This window comes from Aspergillus pseudotamarii (assembly GCF_009193445.1).
Source record: "Aspergillus pseudotamarii strain CBS 117625 unplaced genomic scaffold BDV38scaffold_88, whole genome shotgun sequence".
NCBI classification, from domain to species: Eukaryota; Fungi; Ascomycota; class Eurotiomycetes; order Eurotiales; family Aspergillaceae; genus Aspergillus; species Aspergillus pseudotamarii.
This window is the reverse complement of record NW_022475102.1, coordinates 109,426-125,567: the sequence shown is the minus strand read 5'-3', so window position 1 is coordinate 125,567 and position 16,142 is coordinate 109,426. Positions and strand designations below refer to the sequence as shown.

Sequence of the window (16,142 nt, the reverse complement as noted above, 5' to 3'; positions counted from 1 at the left end):
TTTTCCTTCCTATTTTCCCCCTCTCTTTTCTTTTCTTTCTTCCGCCCTCCCACTTTCGTCACTTTTCAGAGAGACCGTCGCCTCAGGCCACCACCGGTCACCGGGGGCCACCACACCTCTTTTTTTTTTTCGCCCTCTTCCTCACCCCTCTTCCTCTCTCAATTCCCTTCCAACCTCTAAACCTCTTCAATAACAATCTTTTGGAGCCTCTTCAGCTTCGTGCTGTAGGCGCTTATTCTCCTACCTTGTCACGGGGGCAACCTTTGTCACTCTCGTCCTCCGTGTACATTACAATTAGTTACCGCACATGACTCCACAATCTGCTTCACCTGTACCTTCCGCAGTCTCCTCCGCCGCAGCGTCACAGATATCGTACGATCCTCGAGATGGAGAGCCCCCGGTAACACGCGCTCTTGCGGGCATGAATCTGTCCGCAGCGAACGGGGATGTTCTCCCCACACCCCCTCCGCCTGCGAAAACTACCAGGCCGACTATGGCGAATCGTATCTCTCGTATGTTTTCCAACACAGGGAAGACAACCTCGAAGGAGTCGGATACGCATCGTGACTTTTCAGACAGCAGCACTGACAGCGTAAAGCCACCTAGTAATGGCAGCGGGAGGCAGTCTAAGCCTACATCTAGGCCTTCTTCCAGAGCTCCATCGCGACAGACTTCTACCAAGGAGGACAACGATAGAAAGCCAAAGCCTAGTAGTGGAAAGGATCAAAAAGACTCATCTGCTGCAGCACACAAGCGGTTCGAAACATTGCCAGACCACGCTCACTGCCACCATCTTAAGAGTACACGGCGGCAGGAGAAATTGACAGACCTTCTCCGGGATATGCTTGGTGGTGGTAGGAAGAAAGACGACCATGTCGATGATCAGCAGCTATCCCTCATGTCAACATGGATTGACCAGTTCAAGAATGAACGTGATAAGTTAGCTGCCGATAAAAAGGGCGGTCCTAACGCCACAGCTTCATTAGTCGATAAATATGGTAAATGCCAGGAGATCGTCGGGCGGGGCGCATTTGGCATTGTTCGAATCTCACACAAAGTCGATCCCAAAGATTCCAGGGTCGAACAACTGTATGCTGTCAAAGAATTTCGCCGTCGTCCCCAAGAAACCACCAAGAAATATCAGAAACGTCTGACCTCCGAATTCTGTATCTCGTCGTCCCTTCGCCATCCGAATGTCATCCACACCCTTGACCTCTTGCAGGATGCTAAGGGCGATTATTGCGAAGTCATGGAATATTGTGCCGGTGGCGATCTCTACACCCTTGTGCTGGCCGCAGGAAAACTGGAAGTTGCCGAGGCCGATTGCTTCTTCAAGCAGCTCATGCGTGGTGTAGAATACATGCACGAAATGGGTGTGGCTCATCGTGATCTTAAGCCGGAAAATTTGCTGTTGACAACTCATGGTGCGCTCAAAATTACGGATTTTGGAAATGGGGAGTGTTTCCGCATGGCCTGGGAAAAGGAAGCACACATGACAGCAGGACTTTGCGGCTCCGCTCCTTATATAGCTCCCGAAGAATATATCGAAAGGGAATTTGACCCGAGGGCAGTCGATCTGTGGGCTACTGGTGTAATCTATATGGCAATGAGGACAGGGCGTCATTTATGGAGGGTAGCCCGCAAAGACGAAGATGAATTTTATCAGCGATACTTGGAGGGTCGGAAGCATGAAGATGGTTACGCTCCGATTGAGACTCTACATCGGGTAAGCGCCGATAACCGTCTATTTGGTGCGTCTAAGCTTACGGATGGCTCGCAGGCTCGTTGTCGAAATGTGATTTATTCCATCCTTGATCCAAATCCTTCTCGTCGTATCAACGCCTCGCAGGTCCTCAAATCCGAATGGGTTCGCGAGATCAAACTGTGCAAGGCTGGCGAGGAGGGATTTTGATCTAGTCAGTGTGTCTTGCCCTCGAGGCTTTGATTTTCGCAGATAGTGTATCCCTAGGGGGCAGAGCCTGGGCGGATTTTAATCATTAGCCCGGACTCTGTCTCTCTCGTGACAGTCTGCATCTGTATGCCTAGTTTTGTGATAAACCAGGTGGCTCATTTGTTTATCCCGTTTTTTGGGGGGGGTTAGACCTTCTTCACCTGTTCCATAAAAAGGAGGTCCTTTTGCTTTCTATACCGACGCATGTCTTGCCTTTGTCTTCCCTGCCTGCTAGCTGAAGGGCTTAGTTTGTCTTATGTTTTCACGCTAATGCAACGAAGAGTCATGACCCTGAGTTTCTTCTCTTTTCTCTTTTCCTTCGTGTTTCTCTTTGCATTTACTAATTATATATTTTGTATTTCCATCATTCTACCTATCCAGCATGCAGAGTTAACGACAGTCTTTCATCTTCTATTTCTGGGCTCTTGGCTGGCTGATAAGTTGACGTTACTGACCTACTAACTCATTCGAGTAGGTCACTGTGGAGAGCACATTTAGTTTCCCCGCTGGGTTACGCTGATACTGAGATTCATCAACCGAATTGTTTATCAAAGGGCGTTTCATGATTGTCAGTTATAGCGATCTGCATATCTGTGGGACTGTCTTTCATTATGTACTCGGGGTTTGGGCACTTATTATTCGGATACCCTTTGACACTGTTCGTTTCAATGCTATTCTTATCAGAAACTCTACAACCTGATGTGTCTTCTTTGCTGGCCATAAATAAGGCCAGCTTCTCTCTTTCTCTCCCCCTCCCCCTCCCTCTCCTTTTAGTTACATAAATTATAAAGGACACTGCTATGATTCTAGGAGTGTTCAAGGGAGTGATGGGGAGAGCATGGGCTTTCAATAGGGCAGCCCTACTTGCCTGTAGGACTAATGCATGTGTCGTCCGTCCCTGCCATCGTGTGATGTGTTGTATCTTCTTGCCATAGACTGCAGGACAGGGTATAGGGACGTCTAGTATTTGTCAAAGCACCACTGTCAACTGGAGTGCTAATTCAGTTGCTATTCTGTGGCCAGAATCGAAAAGTTTAAATGACCTCGGCCTAGTGAACATAACATACCTTTCGATCTACTTATATGTCTGGTATCAACATGGATTCTTGTTACCCAACATTTACTATTCTTGATTTGGTTTGGTGAGCTTCACGGCTATGCTCTTTCAGTAAATCACCACCTGCACTGTTGTTCTTCCTAGCGTCAGGTAATATCTCTTGTCTTTTGTTTTGGTTTTCATGATGTATGGACATGCCTTGACAGCGAAATTATGTCTTCCCTGGGCTAGCTTCATCTACATGTGAGACACAATTACATATCACTTTGGATCTATTTTGACACGTTTTCTTTTCTGCTTTTTGGCGTCAATCTGCCCCTCCCCCCCCCCAACCTCCCCTCTGTGGTGAGTGACAATTTACAACATATTTTAGCGTTAATATATCCGTCTATTCATCTAATTACCCCCCTCCTTGGCTGTATTATAAGCCACTGAATTCAAACGTCCTAAACATGACTTCTATAGCTAATTCTGCAATTGTAGTTACGGTTATCCGCCCCTATACCCCCTACAAATTACAGCACTAACAATTTACTGACTATAAATTGGAGTACCCAGTCCGAATATATTCCTAAGAGCAAGAGCCCTCATACCTCCGTTTCACAAACCGCCATTGTAGTTTCTGCCTAGTACCCTGACCTAATTCGTGCAAGGTTATCAGCGTCTAGACATTTGCAATCGACGACGATCCTATGCCAAGCTTACTTGGCACTTCGTGCAGACCTCAAAAGTGCGAGAGATTACTTAACAAGAATGTACCATACATGATAATGGTTGAATGAAATGGTCTTTCTTGGCGCCTAGTCCTTTTTGCTTTTTCCTTGCATTGAAATTCCTTGGCATCATGCCCTAATGCATATATGGACATCGAGAAGGGTTATGGTCGTGTGGTGGTAATAGGCAGCATGATTCTCCGGGAACCTAGGATCCACATAGGAAGGGCGTGGTCAGAATGTGGAATGGTTGCATGTGGGAACCAAATACCAGTAGTATTTGATGGAGTCAGCGATGCAAGGCGAGACTCATTCCTCTATAACTCGTTGGGTCCGAAAAACCAAGGCTGAACCGCTCATTTAGGGCTTGGTTAAAGTCACATTTACATGGTGGCATGGGTAATGCTCATTGAACGCAGTAGTCGTATATGCTTTGCTTAGTGTATGATTCTCAATTATATTCTGTCATCCTCATCCATTGCGGTTCTATTTGGTTGCTATATGCTGGACTCCCTTTATAAAGTCGAACCAATCAAGATAAATCTTGAAGGATAGATACAATTATACTTCTACTCAATATATCACAAGTAAATCCTAGGTTCACACCGAGTGTCTTTTGCGTAACGGTATATTCTAAGAAAGAGAAATTTCTCTGAGGAAAGTGTGATCCTTGGTCATTATTTAACATGGAGGGCTTATAGTACTCCGTCTTCCTAGTCATCACTCGGTAGAGTGGTGTATTAGATCCAGGAATCAAGCAGATGTCAGTCTTGATATCGAACGTAAAATGAGTGCTCCATCGAGAGATCGAATTAACTCACCATCCTCATGTATTCCGTGCTGGGTCCAAGCCGGATGCATGACGTAAGAGGGAGACAGTTGATAAGAATTTAGTACCGTACTGTATGTGACCGCGTGTAATTATCTATACAATACTGCACTTCCGTAGGGCTGGAGAAAACGTGTATGAATGTACGTACTCCGTACTCGGTATATACAACTTACACAGCCACACATAGCCACATTGGAGGAATCTCCCCCGAAGTCCCGCATTGGAACCTGATCCAGCCTGTGACGGTCACCACTGTCTTTTCGAACATTCAACTATCGTCAACTAATATCCCGCCAGACAATCCAGGCATTCTCTTCTTGCCAATACTACCTGCACATTATCCTATCAAAGTTCTCACCATCACCACTTGCTTCATTGCCTATAGTAGTACTTAGTCGGTTCTGCCTTGCTTAGCCGTCATCATGTCCTGGGCAGGTGCGCAAAGCTCCTTGGTCCCTTATCTCTACATATTTTCAAGTTAGGTGCTGATATGCAGTCTATTAATCTTAGGGTTCAAGAAAAATGTCAACCGTGCCACCACCCAAGTCATGATGAAGACGGGTATGTACATTATTTTGTATCCCCGCGGCTCGAGACGGCCAAGTAACTGTTGTTGCGAGCGGTGACCAGTTGCTAATATAGTATAACCTGTACAGGTCATGTGGAGAGGACAAACGATCGTGACTATGAAATCGAAGAACGGTAATGGCTTCGAGAGATCTGGCACAAGCTAAGCCAGTCACTGATGGGATCCATAGGCGATACCGGACCATGGAGGCCGCCGCCAACCGTCTACAAAAAGAAGCTAAAGGCTATCTAGACTCATTACGAGGTAGGATTTTCTCTCGTTTGAGCGGAGTAAATGGAGCGAAATGCTAAGTCCTTGGTTGTGACAGCAATGACTGCCTCGCAGATGCGTATTGCGGAGACAATCGATGCTTTCTACGGTGATGCCGGAACGCGCGATGGCGTGAGCAGGAGCTATAAACAGGCAGTGGAAGATCTTGATGCGGAGACGATAAAAGCCTTGGATGGGCCATACAGGTGTGTGACATTCTGAAATTGGAAATTCCATGGCTGTCGTCAACTAATTCATTAGAACTACCGTTCTTGAACCGATTTCGCGCTTTTGCGCTTACTTTCCCGACATCAATGAGTGCATCAAGAAACGCAATCACAAGTTACTGGACTACGATTCTATGCGAGCCAAGGTGAAGAAGTTGGTCGAGAAGCCAGACAAGGACGCTACCAAACTTCCCAGAGCGGAGCGCGAAACTGAAATTGCTAAGCAAGCATACGAACAGTTGAATGAACAACTTTTTACCGAACTCCCGCAACTTATTGACCTGCGTGTGCCATATCTGGATCCGAGCTTTGAGGCTTTGGTCAAGATTCAACTGCGTTTCTGCGCGGAGGCATACTCTCGAATGGCACAAGTGCAACAATACCTTGACGCGGAAACAAGAGATCAGTATGCTCGGGGCGATTTGGATAACAGGGTAGAAGAAGTATTGCAGGAGATTCGTGATTTGAGCATAGCGGGAACGGTTTGATCTTTGAATTATTAGTATCATTGTTGGCCAGTTTGCCATTTGCTCTGCAGAACTGATGCTATCGAGGTTTGCTTTGGGGTCTACTATCTTGCTTCTCCAAGGGTCTCTAGGCCTGGGAGCCATCACATCTAATAACAAATTCTACTTGTCCAGTAGAATAAGAGAGGGAGAGTGTGTATAGTAGCCAAAAGCAGATACGCCCAAGTCCTGATGGTAATGGTTCCGAATTATGGAATGGTGCGGCATATGGACATTCAAAAGAACCTCTTCACTGAATTTTCAGACATAGCTGGTGCAATTTGTGTCTTAAGGTGCTAGTCTTGGGTATCTGTCTATACGATTCTATTTATCTGTACAATATTTTAGCATCAGCGATAACTGCATACAGCTCACCAATTATTCACGAATATCACAACGAGCTACCATCACGATATATTTCATCTGCTAAAATGTCCATCACCGGTCCAGCTGCCGCGCGTACTGCAGCCAACTCAGTGGCATTCATTTCCGTGAGAACATAGTCTGCAACATCGCCTCGATTTCGGGTGGATGGACGACCAATCCCGACACCTATTCGCAATACGGAAAGGTCTTCATGCGGACGAGTTTCGCCAGGACTTGTACGCGGTGGGTGCAAGCCTTTTCCCCGCAGACTCTCCATGATGCTGGTCAAACCTCGGTGGCCACGCAAACTGGCCTTTTCAGGCCCGCCCCGTTTTACTCTGACTTTCCCCAAAGGCGCCTCCAGTTCATCGTGGAGGATCACCAAGGTGGGAGCTAAAAATCCCAGTGACTGAGGGTCAATGCCACGATGCTGCCATTCGGGGGTTTCGGAGTCTGCGACCTCGATTGTCTTAGGGAGCGCCACATTTCCCTGCATGATCACCTTTCCCAATACCTCGGTCTGTGTCGTTGATATCCAGTTCCTCAGTTGTCGGACAAGCTTCGGACCCGACTCATTCATATATGATGGGCTATACCACGTTCGATAGAACAGGGGCCCTGCGGATGGCTGGTGTTTGGTAGATACCAAGGGAAACCTATTGGGTAAAAGAGGTATTAAGGCATCGAGGAGGATATGTCCGGCGCTGTGACGAGTTTGGCGGTAAGGACGGGGATTTCCAATTGACGCGATGAAGAGAAATCGGCGCGGAGTTTTCACTAGAGATATGTGGGTTGCCATCGACGATGGTATGTTTTGTTGGAACTGTGATAAGATATGGATCCCTTCTCGTCTTACGTTTAAAAATGTGGTGTCTTTTTAGTATGAAAGGGCTAAATGTTGTGTCATGAATCTGTTAGGAGGACAGAATCAGTACACCACCAAAGAATGTAGACATGTACCAATTGGAATAGGAAAGGCGTACCTGGGATTTCCATTGGGTGTTTGATAGGTAAAAAATTGGGCAAAAAAGTGTTCTCGTCACAGCGGGAGATCGTCCATAGAAGGTAATTAATTACACTCCCTATTTTACCGTCACCAATCCATGTATTGAAAAAGGATACAAAACAGTTTCTGGGTATCGTATCTATTGGTCGCTCTGTAAGATGTGGTTTAATTTTCTTGACTACATACAGAAACAGGAATTGATCTCCAAGAGATCCAACTCCGAGCCAACATATTCTGGTTGGAATGATGACTAGGATGACCATCTGTCCAGGCATCATCAGTACTGCACAAGGAGGGTGCTCCCGCTCCAGGGCCATGTCGTCACGCTCATGAGGCCTACGCTCTCCTGGACCTACTATTATCAACATTCACACCACTGCAGGCTTAGTGCGGCGCGTCCGAATGCTGCAGTGTTTATCAATTTGGGAATGGCTCATCTGTACCTGAAAGCCAGATCGTTTATCAACCCATCTATAACTCAAAGGAGATGAAGCATATCTTTCTACGTGATACGGTCCTGGCTGTCTACCTCTAAACATGAGCATGGTACGTGTCAGCATTGGTAATTTGCAAGAACCAATCTCCGGTCTGGAACGGCAATCGCCGACCTAGAATCGAAACCCAACTGCCTCAGCATTTACGCATAACACCGGCCAGTCGCTTCCAAATCCGGTCTCCTTTAGACCGGGTCACAACGTTGAACCTCGTGCCTTGATACTGCCAGGGCATTGTCATGTCTCTTGGCTGCTAGTGTTGCTTGCTTGAACGTGTATGAACTACAAGCGCCTACAGATACTGATCTACATCCCTGCACCCCGTGTCCAAAATCCAGCTTCGTCATGTCATTAAATGGGACAGCTACCCCCCCCCACCAGCATTGCGATACTAGAAGTCAAGAATGAGAATGAACTGCCAAGGGTGCCTCTGTCAGTATGGGATATAGCTATAGAGCAAATGGTGACCGAATCTGACCTCCGTCTTGGCCAAGGAAACGCCAAAGATCCTTCATTTCGCGATCGGACCCGAGGACTAGGGTATTCATTCATGTACAAGCATTCAAGCAACTTGCACTAAGGGGTTCAACCGCAGATACAGATCCTGCGGGCAGCTTTGTGATATAACCTAATTCTGATACGCCTGTCGGAATTTTTCGTCCGCTTTACACTGGATACCTGCATGATCTGAACCACTGCAGCTCGGTGTGCTTTCGCACGGCAGGGTTTATGGATATCTTTCTCCTGGAACGCACGACACTAATCGGCCTTGTGGCCCAAAGATCCTCGTCAAAAGACGTTAGGCGAAATGGTCCTGATCGCTGCCTTGGGAGGAGCTGAAATATTATACCTTGAGAAGCTCTTGATGATTAGAAGACTTTGATTTATGAAGGGGCCCATCGAGTGGAATAGTAGCAACACATATTTATTTTTTTGTCTTCTTCCTTGCTAATGTGTTAACATAGATGGCTAGTTGGCCACAGACAAATCGTACAATCGTAGATGAAATGTCACATCAAAATCATTACCTGTAGACTCAGATGGCATTTTCTCTTCTCCTCTCCTCTCTTTTTCCCCTCTCCTTTGGTCGGTTCCGTACTTCCGTTTCGTAGAAATTCCAGGCTACATACCCAATCTTGACAGTAGCTACTGTGAACCGACAAAAATAAAAGCCAAAAGCAACGTTTTAGATTGAACGGTCATCGAAAAAAACACCTTGAAGAACTGCTTCACCTTCGTCTTGACGCCAGTGGCCTGCATCTGTCAACTGTTGTTTCCACATAATCTGATCTCTCTCGGTGAGGTCCTCCCACCGGCGGAGGGCCCCGCCAGGTGCGTTATGATCTGCCCTGTTTGTAGACTCTATGAGGATCTCGTCCGTATCACGGTTGCGACGGATAACAATGGAGGTATGTGATAGAGAGGCAGCGGAGGGGAATGGGTCGTCCGCTGCAAGATCGTTATCGAGGATTGAATCGATCGCGTCCGCTGCTTGACGGGCATGAAGAAGATCACGTAGGGAGCGGTGATTTAAGGTAGGAACTGGCGACGAGGGTGCTGAGCGCATCGGCGTAGTGACTGATGGAACTGCTAAAGGATGTAATGCAGGTTGGTGATATGGACGGGCGACGGCGGTACGAATATCGGGGGGGAGCCATTCGGTGGCCCCCAAATACGGAGGCATAACACCCCTGATCTCGGTGAAAGCCTGGAGGAGGAAGCAGACAATGAAGATAGATAACAAAGCAGTCAGCCCACTGGTGAAGTTAGCCCAAGCATCCGAATCTCCCGGCATGACTAGCACGTAGCGCGGTGAGCGACTAGAGGGTGGCGATGGGGCCAGGGGGAGCGTGTGTACGACGACGGTATTGCCCATACTAACAGAGGCAAGCTTGACATATTGTGGTGGCGTCTCAGGCCTAACTGGGTTCGGAGGAATGAAAGAGGAGAAGCATATCTTTGTCATGGAGAATGGATGGACATCGTTGAGGGTAATGTAGGGTCGTAGCTTTCCGTAACCTCCTCTCCTAGGATTGTACTCGAGCGTTAGGACCTCAATAGACTGGTCACTTCCCGAAACGGCAATGATGGTTTGTTCCTGATTTTTTAGGTTTGAACCCAGATTGCACACGTCCAGACCAAGTCCAATCTTGATTGCTTTGCGGAGTTTCTTACGCCGAATGATGGTTGCAGATGACTTTGATTTCGGTGATAGCCCTTGCGATATATTAAGAAGCACGAGCTCGCAGCCTTTACGGTCTGGAATATTCCGAAGCAGTAGCAACATTGTGGGGGATAGGAAGCGTAGGGCTCGAAACTTGGGCCTGGTTTTGGTTGTTGCTTCAGACAAAGGCGTGCTATATACGCAATGTACGTCAGGTGATGCATTAGATCTCGTTGAAGATGAGATACGACAGATGAACACGTCAGTGCCATTGGTATAGGCAACCTGGAATTTGCCATCGTTCAAATCCGTAATATCTACATCCTCAGCTTCCTCATCACCACCCAATTGGATCCTTCCCATGATATCCGATGTGCTGGGTGTAGGAGTAACATGAAAAAGGACGATCTCGCCTGATGGAGCCAACCCAGTGGCAACCGCCGCTATACGCGGAGACTCGACGTCTTTCCACGGCGAGAGTCGCAACACCCTTTGATATGTGTCCGGGCCGCCGGCCTTCTCTGTTCCTTTGGTTCGGAATAAAGATGTACGAGATAATGCGGTGGTCTTCTGGGGAATAAGGCAGTGCATTTCTTCATCTGCTTCTCGATTTGCGACTTCTTCGGCCGAGTTATCCGTCAAGGATCTTTTTCGTGGGGGGTAATCAATCTCGAAAGATCTTAGATGCTGGTTGTTGCCAAGCTTTTGCTCAGCTACGGAGCTATTGATACCGGCAAGGGCGATAATAGAATCATCGCTCGCACGCGCCGTTGCCAACGAGGTGACGGAGTCTTCATCGCGTGATAGTTCGATATCGACTACCTCGGAGATCTCGTTGCGTTTGGATGTGTCCAAGAGTGCCTGTTATTGTGCCTCGAGTATTAGCGCACTGACAAGAATCAAAAGACATGGGATTTAAGATATAGTGACGGAGCGATTTCGAATCATTGTTTCAGAAGGGATAGGGTGGCACTTGCGATTTTGTTCCCAACGCCGCTACGCCCTTCGCCGCCTCCGCCTGCGACAAGAAGAAAGCCATGATTGCGCGGATCGAAATCAGCGGCGAAGAGAGGACAGGATAGGGTCAATTTGGCCGAAGGGACGAGGGGCGCCATGATTAAGACAACTACTCGTCCAGGACAAGGGAAGAGTTTGAGTGTGTATTCAGTAGCAAGGGAGGGAATCGAAGTTACAGGCCAAGTAAGCTTCCGATGACATCGGCGGTTGTTCGCGTTCCGCCCCGGAGTTAATTTAATTCAACCCATCCCTCTTGGCAGAGAAGGACTCCACCCATGTAAGATCTACAATCAATGGTTAAGACAATGATTTTTATTCTGGAATAAGATCGAGAAGCGAAGGAGAAATAAGATCTCGAACACTCTTCACCTCGTTTCTAATGCAGTTATAATCTAATCAACTTCTTGTCCAGTGAACTCAGGCAGTCGCTTGCGAATGTCTTCCCATGTCTCATCGCCTTCCACCAATGACTTGAGAGCCTGTAGAATCTCATCCTCGCTAGCACGGACCTGCTTAGTCGAGTCACGATCACGCAGGGTGAAAGTGCTGTCCTTCACCGACTGAAAGTCAACCGTAATACCAAACGGCGTGCCAAGTTCGTCATTGCGTGCGTAACGCTTTCCAATGCTAGCCGAGGAATCGTCAACCCGGTTGGAGATGCCCATGCGCCGCATCTTCATCATCAGACGATGTGATAGAGGACGGAAAGAGGCATGGTTCGAAAGAGGGACAATGAGAACCTTGGTAGGAGCAACTGCTGGAGGAAAGGACAAGACCTAAAACACAGATGTTAGTGGGGGCTAATTTAACGTGATATTGTGAAGGACAAGTACTTACACCACGCGCTTCGTCTCCCTCTCGGGACCAGTACACGTGTTCGAGGGTACTGTACAGGATGCGACCAATGCCAAATGATGGCTCAATGACGTTGGGGGTGTATTCACGGACATTCTCTACCCGTGTCCGCTTCTCGATCTTGATCAATTCCTTATCCAACTCAACTTTGCCTGAGCTGACACCTTCCACATCCACCTCAATCTTGCCTTGCTGCTCCAGATCGAGAGCCAACTTCTCACGGAGTTCCTGGGAGAGAGCCTCGACAGCGGCTGCAACAGCCTTGCCATCCTTCTTGAAGCGAGGGCCGAACTTCTTCTTGTCCAAGTCGACCTGCCATTCTTCAATTTTGAGTGGTTCGACTCGAGGCTCACGGACAACAAGAGGCGCTCCGGTCTTGTTCTTGTGCACAGTCAAGTCATAAGCACTGCGGTCGGCACAACCAACACATTCAATCCAGCCATAGCTGGTCTGCAGCTCAGCATCCCAGCAGTCAGCAGCGTAGTGAGCCATTTCATTAGCCATGTGTTGACGGAATCGGAGCTTCGCTGGGTCCACACCCAACTTGAGAAGGAAGAGTTGAATGCGGGCAAGGAAGTATCCAAGGGTTTCGTTGTCAACCAGACCGGATTCAACGGCTTTGCCGACGGTCATCTTCGTGGTTTGTGTGCTTCCAGACAGCTGCACATCACGGCTAAGCAAGGAAAGTTCGATATCTTTCATTTCTCCAAAGCGAGAATGTTTTTTGCCGCCCTCCGGGTCTACGTAGTGTTCAATCTCAGCCATGAGGAACTCGCGCACTCGCAGCAGGCCGGCACGGGGCGAGATCTCGTTCCGGAACGACTTGCCAATAGAGGCCGACGCGAAGGGCATCGACTGCTGGTTGAAGTCCAACAGCTTCTGGAAATTCAGGAACTGTCCCTGAGCGGTTTCAGGACGGAGGTAGCCAGGCATATTGCTGCTGGGACCAATTGAAGTCTGGAACATCAAGTTGAACGCAACGGGGGGAAGAAGGTTGCCATCGGTCGTCGGGTTTCTGATGTCGTACTTGGTGATGATTTGTTCCAGCTCCGGGCCGTCGTAGTTGTCAATTTGCGCTAAAATCTCCTCATACTCCTTGACAACAGCATCATCTAACCGGACGGCCTTGGTCTCCTTAGCCTTCTTCTTCCTCTTGGCCTCCTTCTCTTCGTCCACGACAACCTTCTGGCCACGCGCTTCCTTGTCGCCTTTCAAACGAGCCTCAAGAACTTCTTCTACCAGGTGATCTGCACGGAAGATCTCGCCGGTTTTGGGGTCTTTGCACATCCAGTCCGCAAATTTCTCAACGTGTCCGCTAGTCTTGAGAATCTCGTGCGGGGTCAGCATGGTGCAGTCGACCTCCAGCATGTCCTCTTCGAGCACGAAATGCTTCCGCCACAAATCGACAATATTATTTATGAGAGCGCAACCAGGAGGGCCGTAGTCATATAAACCGGATACCCCTCCGTAGATCTCGAAGGAGGGGGTGTAAAAAAGACGACGGCGGAGCATCGACTCCAAGACCGTGCGGTCAACGACCTGACCGGTCTTGGTATTAACAGTTGCCATGGAGGTGCTTTTCTTTTTAGACACTGAGGCGGCTCGAAAGGTGACGGGGGAGAGGGAAAAGGATCGTGTGCCTATGGCGGGGTTCCAACGAGGAAATTGGAATTGGCGGCGGGGAAGAGGAAAGAGTCGAATGAACGAAGCCAATTGAGTCATCCACGTGAGCCGCACCGGTCGCAGTGGAACGCCACACGGTTGAGTAGAAACTGAAGCAGAGTATAAAGATATAGGAAGGTAAAAACGAACAAAGAGAGTGAAAGATCGTTGCGAGGAAAAAAAAATAATGATAATAAACAAGCTAAAGGATTGGAATTGAAATTATTTTTCCCTTTCCCCTTTCAAACCAGTCATCAAAAGTTATTAATTATTTCCCTAATCTCCTTCGAGTCGATCCCCTACCGCCGGCGAAACATTTCTCCGCCAAATTTTATCTCCAAAACTACCTCTAAGTTCTCATGTCCATTTTCTGAAGAGCGCCTCTGGGATTCCCGGTTTATCCCTGTTCCAAGATGGTTTCCAGAAAATCACAGGCGAAGCCTCCTCCAAGCGCTAATTTAGATGTGAAACCCGCCAATAAACTCAGGCGTCAACTCCTCCATATCAAGCGGAAGCGGCTCAAAGACTCCACCCGCCGAGCAGAACGGTATAGGATTAAGAAAGAAGAGGCTAAGAACCCAAAGCTCAAGCAGGAGCGCTTAAAGCGAAATATTCCGCTTACTATCGATCGCAAGCGGGTCTGGGATGATGCCAATAGCGATGTCGAAGACGGTCTGGGATTGAGTGTCGACGTCGAGCGCATCAACAAACAAAAGCAAGAAGAGCAAGAGGAATGGAATAAGTCATTAGAGCATTCCGATGAATCGCAAGATGATTCCGATGATCAAGATGAGGTTGACAGCATGCTAGCCAGCAGCGACGACGACGGCGATGACGACGACGATGATAACACCGAGAGGTCTCGGAAGTCCAAGAGATCATCTCTCCCGTGTTCCACAGAGCGTGCAACAAGCCCGACTCAATCGACCAAGAGCACAAACCTTAGCCTGGCTCCGGAGGCCCTGGCAGCCAAGTTCCCATCGTTGTTCCCATCTGAAACACCACCGACACCTAAAATTCTCATCACGACCTCCCTGGTAGGTTCATGTATTCGCTGTTACAACCCAGGTGCAACACTCCGTTGAGCATGCGCGAGTGTTGTAATGGTGTCTACTGAGTATCCATGTTAATCATAGACAGAACTCAACCCTTCACAACGAAGCCAAAGCTCTTACAGACCTTTTCCCTAATAGCCAGTATATCCGTCGTACGGCGCACCGGTATTCCCACAAGTTTTCATTGAAAGAAATAGCAACATTCGCGGCAAATCGCAATTACACTACTGTACTAGTCCTCCAGGAAGATTCAAAACGACCGTCCGGCCTCGATGTGATCCACTTACCCAAGGGTCCTATGTTCCATTTTACTATTAGCAACTGGGTAGATGGCAAAAGGATCCCTGGGCATGGCGTGGGCACTGAGCATTGGCCTGAATTGATTTTGAATAACTTTCGCACGCCTCTTGGAATTTTAACGGGTGCTATTTTCCGCTCATTATTCCCACCGCAGCCTGACATCGAGGGGCGCCAGGTCGTGACATTACACAACCAGCGTGACTATATCTTCGTCCGCAGGTAAGTTGCTCTCGTCACTCTGTTTTAGGCTTAGAGCATGTTGGGATTTTGACTATCTCCGCAGGCATCGGTATATCTTTCGAGAGAAACGAGAGACAGAAAAGAGCGTAGTTGACGTAGACGGCAAAGAGATGAAAGGGGCCGAAGGAATAAGGGCAGGCCTTCAAGAATTAGGGTGGGTAATCCTGTTATTCTTATTTTTCTTTTAATATATACTAATAAATGGTTGAACAGCCCTCGGTTTACCCTGAAATTACGAAGAATCGACAAGGGCATCCAAAGGGCGAGTGGGCAGGAATGGGAATGGAAGGCTGGAATGGAGAAACAAAGGACAAAGTTCCAGCTATGATAGCTTTAATGCCAATTACATCCTGTGTTGGTCGGAGTTAGGGATAGATAAAATAAAAGAGACATTCAACGGGCTTTGTCGGAGATATTGTGTGCAGATATTAATTATACTTTGGACGCCAGATTTTCGTATGTCCACCAAACATGAAGTCCCGTATGTTATCCAATACATTCATTGATAGTAAAACTCTCGATGATGAACCCAGCCAATTGTTAATATGTAGCGGCTTATTGCTTTATCGTTATGAACCAAGTTTTAGCCATTTCAACCTCCGAGGAACTTACAGAGTAGAGGTTTAAATATCTTTAGTACTCCCTGGGCCCTCAACCTCGAAGGACCATAATTATCGTCAGAGATTGCTTGGTCTATCTCGCCGGAAGGTGTGCACAAGCCAATGTGGCTCAGTCAGAACAACACAACAGATATAGAATAGATTATTCACGGCAGTAGAAGCTGTGGTAAACGAGGATTCAAACACCAAACATAACGCCGTATTATCCATGCCAAGTCCGAAAGACATAGCTTTATAAT

At 47.8% G+C, this 16,142-nt stretch overlaps 7 protein-coding genes across 7 annotated transcripts; 4 read left to right on the top strand and 3 right to left on the bottom strand.

Annotated features, from left to right (window-relative positions):
• On the top strand, positions 1-2,034 carry BDV38DRAFT_216552 (serine/threonine protein kinase SAT4). Its single transcript, XM_032052720.1, has 2 exons — positions 1-1,726; positions 1,781-2,034. Exons 1-2 carry the CDS (start codon positions 308-310, stop codon positions 1,910-1,912), a joined length of 1,551 nt encoding a protein of 516 aa, XP_031908289.1. The 5' UTR covers positions 1-307; the 3' UTR covers positions 1,913-2,034.
• BDV38DRAFT_216564 (uncharacterized protein) lies at positions 1,986-2,448 on the top strand. Its single transcript, XM_032052721.1, has one exon. The coding sequence runs from the start codon at positions 2,156-2,158 to the stop codon at positions 2,411-2,413; it is 258 nt and encodes an 85-aa protein (XP_031908288.1). The 5' UTR covers positions 1,986-2,155; the 3' UTR covers positions 2,414-2,448.
• A 2,676-nt stretch (positions 2,449-5,124) lies between these two features.
• On the top strand, positions 5,125-6,311 carry BDV38DRAFT_216543 (amphiphysin-like protein RVS161). Its single transcript, XM_032052719.1, has 3 exons — positions 5,125-5,385; positions 5,450-5,597; positions 5,653-6,311. The coding sequence occupies exons 1-3, from the start codon at positions 5,259-5,261 to the stop codon at positions 6,104-6,106; spliced, it is 729 nt and encodes a 242-aa protein (XP_031908287.1). The 5' UTR covers positions 5,125-5,258; the 3' UTR covers positions 6,107-6,311.
• Positions 6,312-7,571, bottom strand: BDV38DRAFT_216510 (aminoacyl-tRNA hydrolase). Its single transcript, XM_032052718.1, has one exon. It carries the CDS (start codon positions 7,287-7,289, stop codon positions 6,516-6,518), a length of 774 nt encoding a protein of 257 aa, XP_031908286.1. The 5' UTR covers positions 7,290-7,571; the 3' UTR covers positions 6,312-6,515.
• A 1,278-nt stretch (positions 7,572-8,849) lies between these two features.
• On the bottom strand, positions 8,850-11,387 carry BDV38DRAFT_262063 (uncharacterized protein). Its single transcript, XM_032056065.1, has 2 exons — positions 11,132-11,387; positions 8,850-11,015 (listed from the first exon to the last, which is right to left on the bottom strand). The coding sequence occupies exons 1-2, from the start codon at positions 11,267-11,269 to the stop codon at positions 9,177-9,179; spliced, it is 1,977 nt and encodes a 658-aa protein (XP_031908285.1). The 5' UTR covers positions 11,270-11,387; the 3' UTR covers positions 8,850-9,176.
• A 176-nt stretch (positions 11,388-11,563) lies between these two features.
• Positions 11,564-13,595, bottom strand: BDV38DRAFT_287981 (glycine--tRNA ligase; the record flags this gene model as incomplete). Its single annotated transcript, XM_032060966.1, has 2 exons — positions 11,564-11,947; positions 12,009-13,595. 2 exons carry the CDS (start codon positions 13,593-13,595, stop codon positions 11,564-11,566), a joined length of 1,971 nt encoding a protein of 656 aa, XP_031908284.1.
• Positions 13,596-13,886: 291 nt separating this feature from the next.
• Positions 13,887-15,692, top strand: BDV38DRAFT_262059 (rRNA-binding ribosome biosynthesis protein RPF1). The gene is made up of 4 exons (XM_032056064.1): positions 13,887-14,725; positions 14,829-15,262; positions 15,327-15,437; positions 15,497-15,692. Exons 1-4 carry the CDS (start codon positions 14,102-14,104, stop codon positions 15,609-15,611), a joined length of 1,284 nt encoding a protein of 427 aa, XP_031908283.1. The 5' UTR covers positions 13,887-14,101; the 3' UTR covers positions 15,612-15,692.
• The last annotated feature ends 450 nt before the right edge of the window (positions 15,693-16,142 follow it).